Consider the following 13,843-nt stretch of genomic DNA (forward strand, 5'->3'; position numbering starts at 1 on the left):
GTGAATAAAGATCTACAGACTTTAATTTCCATATGAGCTGAACACTTATTTTATTTTATTGACTCACTTTTGACTAATTTGACTTATATACATTTGAGTTTCATATTGTTTACAATGCAAGAAATCGAGTTTAAAACAGGGGAGAGATTCTTTCAACTTATGAAAAGTTCTGTCTTTTGAAGATATTCACAATTTGACAGTAGATTCTGTAATGTCAGGAGCCATGAAGGTTCCTTCACTGACTACTTTGAAAATCCACAGATCAACGCATTAACTTTGAAAAATGTCCAGTCCAGCTGCACACGGTGAGACTAAGAATCACAATATTACATTGAAACTAGAGTCCTAGTCTGGACGGATCTGGACAGATGCAGATGTTTTGATGAGATGTTCTTTATTGCACTCAGGCTCCCAAAGCAGAGACAGAAAGTGAAAATTACCTGGGAACAATTTCCTCGAAGATTATGGGTTTTTTTTCTCATTCTTCATCCAATGCATGTTCTTATTCCTGTCAGCGGGTCAGAGTGTACTTTGAGATTGTGAAGGTCAAATTAACTTTGAAGAGAATGAGAAAATGTAGTGTACGATTTGAGATATTTACGCACAGATAGTTAATTATTCTTGTGCCACACCAGTGTGCGTAAAGTGGAAGTCTGAGCGCGCACAAAGGCGGAACGTCACTGCGGGAGTAGCTGTTACCAGATGCGTTATTCGGAGTATGAGTGAGGGCTATGGACGGTTCATCGATTGATTTCACTGGAACCATTTTTCATCCTGCTTCCACGGTGGTCCACTATGGTCTCATCCACGATTCCTGAGTGAATTCTAACTGAAAATGATAAAATCTTTGTTTCTCTTGTTTCTGCGGAACGTGATTTAGATATAATAAGGATTCATTGTCACTGATGTTTCGCTCGATTATGGCTCTTTTTTGGGTCCAGTAAGAGAATCTCACAGCGACAGACGCGTCTGCGGCGGTGAAGACCGGTGGAGAGACTGGAGAACTCGCGGCGCGCAGGAGAAGGTCTCTTCCTGTCTTCAAATCGGAGCTATTACAACAGAAACAGGAGCGCCATGGTGAACTCGCTCATACTGCTGCTCAGCTGGACGATGATCTCCGAGGTTGCGAGAGCTCAGAATGATACGGAGCCGGTCGTCCTGGAAGGAAAATGCCTGGTGGTGTGCGACTCCAACCCGGCCACGGACTGGAGGTCCTCGTCCTCACCGCTCGGCATCTCCGTGCGCGCCGCCAACTCCAAGGTGGCTTTTTCTGCAGTCCGGAGCAACAATCACGAGCCGTCAGAAATGAGCAACAAAACAAGAATAATCTACTTCGATCAGGTTAAAACCTTTTTATTGTTGTGATAATTAATGTAATTAAAAATGTGTTTTAAGTTTTAATATTCTGTCAATATGTTTTCAATACAGTTTTACTCCTTTGGCTTTTTCTTAATAGTAAAACTTGTCTCTGACGTGATGCAGAACATTAAAATATCATTGAAGGTTTTAATGCAGCTGCACCCTGGAGTTTCGTTTGACCAGGGGTGGGCACTCCTGGTCCTCGAGGGCCGGTGTCCTGCAACTTTTAGATGCATCTCTACTTCAACACACCTGTCAAATAATGAGGTCGTTAGCAGGACTCTGGAGAACTTGACTGCACTTAGGAGGTGATTCAGCTGTTGGATTCAGGTGTGTTGGACCAGGGAGACATCTAAGAGTTGCAGGACACCGGCCCTCGAGGACCAGGATTGCCCACCCCTGCGTTTGACGGTGGTTGCAGCTGACACGCAGATTATGTGGTTGCCCGCACTCAGATCCGAAAGTAACCGGATCTTGTGTCCTGTATGAGCCCACACACACACTTGTGCTTCCAACCATCAGCGCCATGTACGCGTAACGCTCACCCAGAGCCGGTTCAAGGCATGCGCGAACAAAGCTGCAGCTTAGGGCCCTCCCCCCGCCAGAAAGGGGCCCCAAAATTGGAACTTTTCATACAATTTATAGTTTTTAATGCTTATCAATTGTTTAACTTAAAGGACAGATTTTCTTTAAAAATTAAAGGCAATTTTTTAATGCTTGAGGATTTATTGTGCACCACATGATAGTAAGCAAATTATTTACATATTTATAAATAGAAATGTATTCAGGATTAGCAATTAGATTGAACTTTAAATAAAAACAGGGCTTATTTTGTTTGTTACACTGTGCATTTGAGATATAATTATGGAAATGGTAACGTTTCAATGGAAATTACAAATGACTTGTATGTTTTATGTGTATGTGTTACTTATGAAGCACATGCAGCCACTTTGTTAACAACCAAATAAACATCTAAATATGTCCATAAACACTAATTCAAGGAAGAGAGCAGCAGACAGACAAGTTGTCGAAATTCTTAGATTTCAGGTTTTAATCTAAGAACTTAAATTAAAACCAGCAACCTGCAAGTTTATTTTTCAAAAGAAACTTACTGTGACTTTATGTTTATTGTTGTAGCTTCTGGATTTCCCTTTACAGAATCTCATCATACATGGTGAAGGTTCTGCTGTGGTATGGTAACAAAACCACAAACGGCCAAACCTCATTTCATCATTATCTCACTGGAAGTACATCCTATGGAAGCATCTTGCTGTCACAAAGAAAACATTTTTTAAACACTATCATGTTATAACATAATAATTATATTGTATATAATAAACGTGAAATTTCATCCAGAAGGTGGCGGTAGTATGCTTTCAGTGCATGGATAATGAGGCTAGTACGCAGGAGTTAATCAAGTTTTCCTACTTGATTGATCTAAGACTTGGACAGATATGGATGTTGCTGCGCATTGTGGATGAAATCATATAGTATTTTGAAGTTTTCTAAACAGAATGGGACTGCACAGAAGAAAAAATCAGTCCAATCGTCTAGATGTGGTGGCTTTCCTATTGACCATTTGGGTTATGGGAGGCATCATGGATATATGTTTCACCACCATAAATATGTTCAAAATTGATATGCTGTGACTCAGAGTTCAATAAAACATTTGTTAAAATTCTGTGATCCCATTAGTGTGGAGCCAAAGCAAAAGAGCGACGCATTTATGTAATCCTGGACCTAATTTCATGTGACCTGTTGATTCCTACAACGTGGAGTCACAACAGAGGGCTTTCCATATTATTAGCCATTCATTTAGCATCACTTGCTCCCCAAGGGCAAGTGATGCTCTGCCAACTTCTTTCTACTGTCAAGACCCATAAATGGAGCCAAAGCATATTACAGTCACCATCTGGATGAAATGATCACGTCTATAGCTTTTAAAACTTTAAAAAAGTTTATAACTCAGATCATTTGACAACATAGCAGACATGTTACCATGGTAACCTGACATATGCATAAACAATTTAAGAAAAAAAATATGTCTTTGTAGTTATGTATTTTTATTTAACTATAGTTATTCAATACTCATAAAACACTCAAACCATATGTATAATTAAACTATTCCATATCAATAATAAATACAATACTGTGTTTACATTTATTTCAGCCAGTTGCTTCAGTGAGGGATGAAACCAGATACTTAACATTCCCTGATGGAGATATAGACAGACCTTTGAAACCCCGTAGCAGATATTTAAAAAAAATGATATGAAACAATAAATCAAATGATGAAGAGACAATTTGGGTAAATACTCTATTTAATGCATGTTGCTATAGTAAAGTAATGTCTAAATGGGCATTATTTACATGTTTTTCCAAGAACATTTTAAATAGCCTATTGTTCCCAACTTCATGCCTACTGAAAGTAGTAGACAAAAGCAAAAACAAAGTTTGTGATATGTTTACTTCTATGTATGTATGAAATAATGTCAGGTGAACAACACAGATCAAGCAGCTCATACTCTGAGATATAATGAATTTAACCCATGTTTAATGTGTTTATACTATCATTGTAACAATTCCCTAATAAGTATCTACACAGAATGTTGACCTACTTATTTGTTTAGAATGAATAAATAGTCTTTGACAATAAAAACTGAATAATTAATGCTAAACCAATCTGTCTGAGAAGACGGACAGTTTACTTTCTTGAGCTTGAGGACTAGTTTTGAAAGAAAGATGCCTGAAATCACCCACCATGCTTTGGCTTACCTCGCATAAGAGAACATAAGATTAAAGATTCAAATACTTTTTTATTGAAGATGAAAACTGAAATTACATTCTAGAACTGTTCTGGGACATAATGTATAACTAGTTCTAGCCAAAAAAAAAAAAGGCACAGTCCTCTCTGTTACATCACAAAAAGCCTCTTTACTGTTATCTGCAATTATTAGAACACAAACTCAACCTTATACTTTTTAGATTCTCTTGTGGCATTTAAAAATAACAAGCAGATGCTTGTCTCTGCAGGAATCCGGAATAATACAGTGGAAACACACAAGACAGATTCCCTAAAATGACATTTCCTGCTTGGTTTCTCCTACACTACTGGCTCTAAAAATCACTTTTGAGTTTACAGCTTTTTGGGTAAAATTACAAAGCAATGAGTCTCCTTGAGTTTTTGCAACTGTTTTGCATTAAATAGATGCAGGAACAATCAAGTCCAGCAGATGTGAGAAATTCAAACTTTGTATCCATTTGCAGTTGTTCTCTCATCAGCTGTGGATACACCTGATACAGAAGTAATAAAATTGACTTATAGAAATGTTCTTTATTGTTATCATTCAGATTATCAAGGAAGTCCAAGTACTGACATTTGGAGGCTATATTCGGATTTAACTAGAAGAAAGTAATTTGAGTGGAAAAACCACAAAATGGAGTTTCTGTATCAGTAAATGAAGAATATGACTTAATATAGTAAAATGATACTTCCCTTTATCTAATCCATTCAGAGATAAGGTAAATATTGATCAGATTATAAATTAAAGTATATACAAACATACTAAACTAATACTGTTATGAACTAGCTTGGATTTGCTAATATCAATATATTTCTTAAAACATACTCAAAACCACAAGTCAGACAAAGTTCAGAACAGTTATACAAATATTTATTTAATTTACAATTACATTGAAATTAAGTAATAGTAATTTCACTTAGCAAGCTAAAAATATACAGTAGACCATTAATTTATTTTGAATTTCTTCCAAATGCTCAGAGACAAAGCAACTATTGGAATGTTTATTTCAATGTAACAATTGCTGTATTTTAAAGACGCAAAATGATTTTTGATCAAAATACATGCTGTTTATTTGAATATATAAATTAATGACATGAACAACCAGACACATCTGAATAGAGTGCATGATTTCTACCTAGATTAGCTTTTGTGTGAAGTCAGCTGCACAACATGTGGCTTGTTTTAATTTTCATCTATTTTGCTCCTATCACCACCAATATTCACTAGACTACTTTTTGGTGCAATTTGGTTCTAGTCCTTGAGATGGAGGTATTATATACTCTATAAATATTGTATTTTTCATATTTTGCGTCACTTTTGTAAGACCTATTGGATTTCAGAACAAAAAAAAAGAGTATTTGAGGTAATTGTGGCGACAAGAAATGTCAAACTACACCAAAACAGACTTGACAATTTAAAAAGCTCTACTGTGGTTGGTGACAGGCATAACTGGAAGCAGATACAGCTTAATTGCCTTAGGATTCTTGGACTATCGCTGCAGTCTCCTTTGAGCATGAAAGAAGAGCCCAAACATGAAAAATCAGAAAATTTACACGTACATTGGCAGCATCAAGTGTTGGGATCCCTGAAACAGTCATCTGCCCTCTAGTCTGAATTGCAGACCGTGATCTTTTGACGTCTCTGCATAATGATTTGGTGTGTGAATTCAGCGAATCCCATTTGTGAAGGGTTCTGATTCAGCTTACATTGGTTTTTGAGCAGGTGCAAATCAGGAGGGTGTGAAACTGCAGGTAGGAAGAGAATTGCTGCCTACATTAATTAAAATCTACAAACCTTCTCTTTCCGTTTTGCTTTAGTGGCTCTAATGTGATTGTATAGTGTGCAGAAAAACCTTTTAGTGACACCATGAGATGGTTGTAAATGGTCTGCTGAGATGCTGACAGGCATATTCAGGTTACATAGATTTCAACATGCAAATGCCTGAAAAAATATTTATTTGTCTACTTTCTTATTGTCAGTAGATTATTTTGTATATAATACCACATGACAAAGCCTCTAGATCATTTCAGGTTTGGGGCTGGCAATGGAAAATGTGATGTGGCCATAAAAGCCCAAAAAAAAACCACCCTGGAAACCTTTGAATGCATTTTTTAAATCCACCTAAAACAACAGTTACATGTTTGGCAAATTGTGTCATTTCAGTGTCTGACCCTACGGACACTCACAGCAGAGAATCCGGCATGGTTGATAACTCTCTTTATGTAATCACAAAAGCCATTAGAAATAATACTTTATTGAAGTATTGAATAAATAAGGACTGTTGTCACAATACATATTGTTTTTGCTTTTTCCTTTTCTCCCAGGTGCTTGTGAATATAGGAAACTACTTCACATTTGAGTCTGTCTTTCTTTCCCCAAGAAAAGGAGTCTACAGTTTTAACTTCCACGTCATTAAAGTGTACCAGAGTCAAACTATACAGGTACTGTCTTCATTTAGTTCACACATCATTTTCTGTAAAAATGGCTAAATGTATTATAGTAATTCTTCTAAAAATATTAGCTGACACAATTATATCAGCTTTAAAAATTGTTAATCATCAAAAACTTTAAAAAGATGTACTCTAAATATCACTTTTAGTAAGTTTGTTTAGGAGAAAAATGGGTGAATTTAGTATTTTATACCTATGCTGTCCTCAAGGCAAGCACAAATGATACAGAAGTAAAACAAAAATATCTGATACCTTCATTTCAGGATGCTTCCTTTCAATGGAATTGGTAATAATGCAGCCATGACAAGTGGAAAAAATAACTTATTTTATAAATGTGGTCTAGTGGAAATGCCAGGATTAGTCAAAACAACTCGAAAAGTCTGAGGTTCCTCAATAACTCACCATGGCTGGATTGTTGTTAGCTTCACTCGGATGAACGTGTTTAGCCGGGTCACTGAACCTATTAATCAGAGTTAGATTTTTCCAACTTCTGAAGGAACATAGTTCAGGTGAACACGATATAATGACATCTTCTAGAAACACACCATTGCATTGTATTAACTAAAAAAAGTGCCATTTTGCAGATTGATAATCATTTGATGGCACACTTTTCTCAACATCACACACTCTTTATGCAGACTTCTCTATAATTATGAGTTCACTAATTGGGCCAAAGATTTGAAAAAGCTAAGCTGATAAGTGTGTCTTGTGTATATTCCCTTCAGTGTCTTCATGGGACTGAAAAGAAATAAGGCTAGTCGGTTAACTGAAAAACTATGTTAATGTAGTGGAGCAGACAACAAAGCCTAAATATAAAATCATTCACAATCAAAAATGTTATACATTCATCACACCAAAGGGTTTGGACTCTGGGCAGTTTTTGGTAAAACTAGATTAAAAAAAGCAAGAGGAAAAAAGATCAGAGCATATGTTGAAAAGATATATTTATTAGAACTTATTTTTTGGTAAATCAGACAAACAGCACTATCAGAACCAAACTAATAGAATATGTGTTTTGCTATCCAGCATAAAAAAATCTTTTCACCAGGCATTAGTCACAAGACAGCTCTGTCAGCTCAGGAAGGACCCATTCTTATTGCAGCAGTTTTAATAGTGGTAGCAATTCACCTTGGATTTTATTGGATTTTTGCTTTTCCAATGCCCCACTGCTCCTTTAAATCTCATTAAATTGGTTTAGTAGTCTAGACCACTGGTTTCCTAATTCGGGGTTGGAACCCCACTGGGGTTTGTGAATCAGGAAGTGTGGAGTCCATAACCCCTCTGCACCACTCTGATAATAGAAAGCACACTTATGCTGTAAATGTTATATGTCAATGTTAAATAGATAAAAGTAATATCTTTGCTCATGATTATGTTTCTGTTATCAGAACACTCTTGTTTAATTGACCTTCTGGTATGATTAACTGGTAATGATGGTCTTTTCCACCAGTATTCTGTTGCTCAGAGCCTGAAAAGTTTGGAAATCACTGGTCTAGACAAAGGGCAATGAATATATACCTCTACAAAAGCAGGATCAAAGTATGTATAAAAATAGTCCCATAATAAATTGAAGTATACTTATTTGAATAATCATTTAATGCGAAGAAAAACAACACATTATAGCAAACACATTTTAGACTGAGAGGAAGTTGGGTTGCTTTGTTGTTCAAGTAACCAAAAGTCTCCTTCACAGAGGGAAGCATCTTGCTTCTTGGAGGTATTCCCAAGGCTGTGTTTCTTATTTACATGTTCTTCAGAGGCAAATATATAAAAGTTTCAGGAAACATTTTTAACTTTTTCACATATCCTCAACTTCTGGTATCTTAGTCTCAAAACAGTCAAAAGTGAGTGGTTTCCCTGAAAGTTCATCCAATTTGAAAAGCTCACCTGAGGATGCAGTCAAACTTCAGACTGACAGAATATTAATCTATACTTACCAGCACACCCTGTCTTAACTTTAATAAATGTCTGTGTTGCAGTTTTGTGCTTGTTGTTTGCACCTTATTGTCATCCTTTTACCTGCACATTCATTAATTGTTACTTTCTTGTGTATTATTCAGGTTAACTTGATGCTAAACGGAAAACCAGTCATCTCTGCCTTTGCAGGCGACAAAGATGTGACTCGTGAAGCTGCCACCAATGGAGTTCTACTTTATCTTGAAAAAGAGGACAAAGTTTATCTGAAGCTGGAAAAGGGAAATCTAGTGGGCGGATGGCAATATTCAACGTTCTCCGGCTTTCTCGTTTTCCCTCTGTAGAAGAAAATAAAAAGCAAGAACAAAGAAAGGACAATTGTAAGTCTGCAGACTTCTTCATAATGTGTTGTCACAGTATAATCAAAACATTGCTGCTTCATCTGCTGGATTCAGCCAAACGACTGAAAAATGACATGAATAAATACATAACGACATGGAAAGGAAGTGACTTTGGAAAATGCTCACATTCTGGGGAGAAGTCAGGTTTGGGTCAAAAAGACTTGAAATATTCTTAATCGCTACAATGTGTTTCTGTCACTCAAGCAGCCCTGAGAAGAGCACTTACACAAACAAAAGACACTGTTCAAACTTTGATTTGCTGAAATATGCTTAGGATGCTGTGATTTTTTTGTGCCACGATTATGGAATTTAGTTTCATCTGCTCTTGTTGGTGTAAACTGTATTTGTTGGCTGTATCAACTATCATGACCAATGTGAGAACATGAGAGCAATGAATCTTAATTAGATCAGTAACACAAAATGCTCAGTTTCTGAGTTTGTTGGAGCTGTAACTTAGAACCAGTTCAAGACATAAATGAACTAAGCCACTTCTTAGCACGCTAATAGGGGTTTAAGTTCTCTACTTTTATACATTTCTATTACTTCCTTCAATTTCAGTGTTGTAGGAAGATATGCGGCCATGCATGAAAAGGATTGAGAATCTCCTTTCCACCCATTAAACACAGAAGCAGACAGAATTTCATGAGCTACTGCTGAGCTAGCGTGCTATCAATTTTTCATACATGTCAAAAAGTTCCATAGCATGAGCAGTGTAGCTTTTACACACCGTGTACACTACATGTGTACCACCTCAACAGTGTTTTTGCAACTGCTACTCATTATTGCAACAGTGGCACAACAATTACTAACCTTTTCACATTCAACACTATTTAAACAATCTGTCTGCGCTAATGAAGAATCACTCACCTCAAGCTGCCAGATGCTTGAAACTTAAGAAACTGACAACTTGTACTTTATGACTAACAGATATCTGAGTTCATCAACAATCATGACCAGATAAGAATGTAGTAAGATTTCAACAATTTTAAAAATGTAGGGCAAATACCGATCTCATCCTAGGATCAGTATTTGAGGACTTGACTGGGGAATGTAAATCCAAATTATTTGTGGAAAATTTGCCTATTGCTGGGTTTCAGACACGTGACCCGAATGACGCGCGAAATTCAGATGGAGGGTCGGAAATGGATTTCTCTGGTAAAACAAATCAAAATTGATCACAATAGTATGCTAATGCCCTAAGCAGGCTGGAACAGACAAGGCATCTCGAAAAAATGTGTGTATATTTAGGATATGATTTGTATTATCTCGGCAAAAAAAGACTTCTCTTATAATCTTGAGGATTTACCCAGCATCGAGGCGATCCACGTAACTAACTGGAGCTGCAGGCCTCATATTATATTATAAATGAGTGAGAAGAAAGCTTTCAAAAGCCTGGAGAATACAATCATTTAGTTTCAAGTTGGGTCAAGCATTTAGGATCAAAAGAAGATTTAAATGGCTGTCGACTTGTTTCTGCCGGGTCAGTATTGAATTGTGCTATTTTAAGTATCGCTAACAACGAACTAAACCATGTTATTTCTATGTGCTTGGATCTCCTGGTAAATAATTTATTTAGCTTCTGCAAACCCAAATTCATGCTGAAGTTATACGTTAATGTTGAGTCATTGTAAGACGCTGGATTCAGGTCCAATGTAGGTCAACGATTCGCTCCGATCTACAGAAACCCCCATGTCCATACATGGTTCGTGTTTGGACACGAATGTAGTTCTTGTCCAGACATGAACCATGTATGGGAAAAGTCACAGCTCACTATGACTGTATGGCTGGGTAGGTTATATTTAATTTATTTAGCTTTTTTTTTTTTCTACCATGAAAGTCCCACTGAATAAACATTATATTTTCTGTCCGGGACTCGGCACTGAGCTAGCTGCTAACAACATTAGCACTCTGAGGACAACCACGCCAGGGCATAAAAATAATATATCTTACCTTACATATGAATGCTTGGCTTTCTAAGTAACTGTCCAATAAAACATCTGAAAAACCAATTTAAAGATTGCGATCATTACCTGTTAAAAAGTGACGCTGCAAACTCTGGCATTGTTAGTTTCTGCACCTCCTGTTATTAGATGTATATTGTTGATGCACTTTTCTCCTCTTTTTTTGAAATTTTTTTTAAATTAACTCCCTTGTGACCAACTACCTTTAGAACACAAAAATAATGTTTATCTTTCTCTCTACTAGAGAGAGAACGATAATGTCTAAAGTCAGGACACAGACTTTACACTTTTTGTGTAAAGTCTACACTTTTTGTAGATTGTCTGACTGTACACTTTTTGTACAGGACAAAAAGTGTCCTGTACAATGTTGATGCTGGATCAACAGAAATAAATGGGCTGCATTTACTTCCTGCCCTCCATCTGCATTGGGTGACAATCAGTGAAACGTCATCTGAAACCCAGCAATTTGAAGATTTTTTAAAATGTAACTTTGGAACCTAAAATACCTGTGGGCAATGCTACCTAACACAATACTGCATTGTATATGTAAACCAGCCAATCCAGGAGTGCCATTCATACATTTTCATGTAAGATCATAGTCTTAAGTACATGACATGAGTTCAGTCAGCTCTGCTGCTTGGGTCACACTTTAGGTACATTGTAACTTTATAGGACTTCAAATTCATTTCTTCATATAATCACCAATTTCTTTTGTCCCATGTCTTAAAGTCGACCAAAACTGACATGCCATTATATTCAGAAAACCAAGTCAAGACAAAATGAACAGCAACCTTAATGAATGCTATATTTTACATTATAATTTCCTGGAACAAAAAAAACAAAAAACTTACTAAGTGCTATTGCTTTGTTATATAATGTGAAGTAAATAATTTGTCAAGCATAACATTATGTTGTACAGTCTATTTGAAGGAATTATTTATTTGCTTACAAGTGGCAAGTTTTGTTAAAATATAAATGTTAGTTCATGGGCTGCTATTTCTAATAGAGATTCCAAATCAACTTTTGGCATTAATTTAATTGGACTAGACTAGAGGAAGAAAAAGGATTCTAGAATAAAGAATTTATTATAAGGTAGTAAGAAATCTGATGTTCGAAAATATTGCTGTAATAATTTTATGGTTCTTAAGAACCATAAAGAACCATAAAATTACAGCTGAGAAAACAAACATTGAATAAATGGCAGAAGACATGCAAAATAACCACAAACATCATATGTAATATTCCATCCATATCCCTCTCCCTGTCTATCCATCTGGTCTTATCCTGATTGAGCAGGTTTGTAATTAAGGTCAGGTGCCGTGTAATCCAGTTGGCAAGTGAGGCAGGTGCCTAGCTCTGGGGATGACTTAATTTCCAATAAAACTTGCTTATTATAACTTTAAGTGTACAATCAGCATCCATTTTTGCACAATCAGCTTGTGGTTCATGAGCCTTAAAGTTGAAAAGGCTGGTAAACATGCATTTAACTTGTAAATTCTTGCAGCAGCCTAAGTATAACAAAACTTCTGTTGAATTTAAAAATGTAAATGTTGCTACTCAGCTCAGCGTATGATGGCTTCTCTGCAAACATAGAAGCAAATTTACTCCTTTTGTAAACTATGGAACTCACGATTAGCATTGTTTCAACCAGGAAAAAAAGCCCACTTTCTCATGTGAAATGCTGTCTTACACTAATTAAACTAATGGTTCTTAGTTTGTGTGTATTGTTCCTTTATTTTCTGTTTTTGAATGATGAACTATCCTAAATATCACAATCATATTCCGTAAGAAGCTATAATACAAGGAGATGGACTGGAAGGTTAAAGGTGTTATTTATCTTAGCAGACATCCTGATAGTTTACAGTGACACACATCAGAAACTGTTGGAGAAGATAAAACAGGTTTTAGCAGCAAATCCAGAATATTCTCTGATAAAGTTCTGTCCCAAAAGGTTCTTTCCAAAGTACAAAACATTAAAGCGTTTATCAAACTCCTCCGTAGAGCTTCATGTTGGTTTGGTGATTTCAATTGTCACATAATTGAAACAAATGAAATCTGTATGAACTCAATTACATTTGTTTGCTGATGGGAGTGAAATTCCTTGCTAATGGTTGACAGTGATGCTAAAACTCCTGTAGCTTCAGTAGGTGATTATTCTAATATTTCTACAAATTATTTTTTCCAGTAAATGTTTAATTGTATACATCAGTGTATTCATGTATTAAAGAATAATAACACTGAATAAACATTGTTTTTAAAATGGATTCAGAAAGATGGTTATTGAAAGGTTTTATTAAACAACATGACTAAACATCATTGAACCTTTTAAAGCGATTTCCTTCCTCAGCTAAGAATATGCTTAGACCTGACAGCAGTGTTATTTATTTAAATAGAAATGGAAAGCCATCAGTAAAATTGTTCACAGTTGGAATTAAATTCGTCTGAAACGGTTAGATTTTACTTACACATACAATATGCCAGTAAACAGCAACCTCAAACAGTCAGTGGGTTTCCTGATGTTTCACTAAATGAACTACCAAATTCAACTGGTGAAACTACCACGGTTCAGATTCTCGGGAGTCATGGAAACATTTATCTACAGCGATCTTGACAAGCTTAAATTGCATGGAAAAGCATTTACGCCATTAAGCTTTTTGATCATCTTTTGAAATCCACAAACATTTTTATTTTTTTAGAACTTTGTGTGCTCTACCAACACATTCACATGCAAGGTAAAAGGGATATTAAAATAAATCCAAGTTGTGGCACAACTTCACCTGCCCTCCTTTACCTGAGATTAAACCCAGTGCAACACCAAGCAGTCATTTTCTCTGCTGTTGATTGGCTCTGTTCCCAAAAGGGAAGATAAGAAAGACTCACTGTGGATGTTATCACTTATGGTAGTGCCAAGACAGTTTTCAATGTGAGGTTTAATGGACATTAACGTATACTTT

The 13,843-nt window shown here is 36.1% G+C and overlaps 1 protein-coding gene and 1 long non-coding RNA gene across 2 annotated transcripts; one reads left to right on the forward strand and one right to left on the reverse strand.

Annotated features, from left to right (window-relative positions):
• Nucleotides 1–350: 350 nt before the first annotated feature.
• Nucleotides 351–10,625, forward strand: cbln4 (cerebellin 4 precursor). The gene is made up of 3 exons (XM_032558479.1): nucleotides 351–1,341; nucleotides 6,488–6,604; nucleotides 8,674–10,625. The coding sequence occupies exons 1-3, from the start codon at nucleotides 1,075–1,077 to the stop codon at nucleotides 8,869–8,871; spliced, it is 582 nt and encodes a 193-aa protein (XP_032414370.1). The 5' UTR covers nucleotides 351–1,074; the 3' UTR covers nucleotides 8,872–10,625.
• Nucleotides 10,626–10,754: 129 nt separating this feature from the next.
• LOC116717255 (uncharacterized) lies at nucleotides 10,755–13,196 on the reverse strand. Its single transcript, XR_004338714.1, has 2 exons — nucleotides 11,253–13,196; nucleotides 10,755–11,175 (listed from the first exon to the last, which is right to left on the reverse strand). It is a non-coding gene; the product is annotated as an uncharacterized LOC116717255 (long non-coding RNA).
• Nucleotides 13,197–13,843: the final 647 nt, after the last annotated feature.

The sequence above is a fragment of the Xiphophorus hellerii genome, chromosome 1 (assembly GCF_003331165.1).
Source record: "Xiphophorus hellerii strain 12219 chromosome 1, Xiphophorus_hellerii-4.1, whole genome shotgun sequence".
NCBI classification, from domain to species: Eukaryota; Metazoa; Chordata; class Actinopteri; order Cyprinodontiformes; family Poeciliidae; genus Xiphophorus; species Xiphophorus hellerii.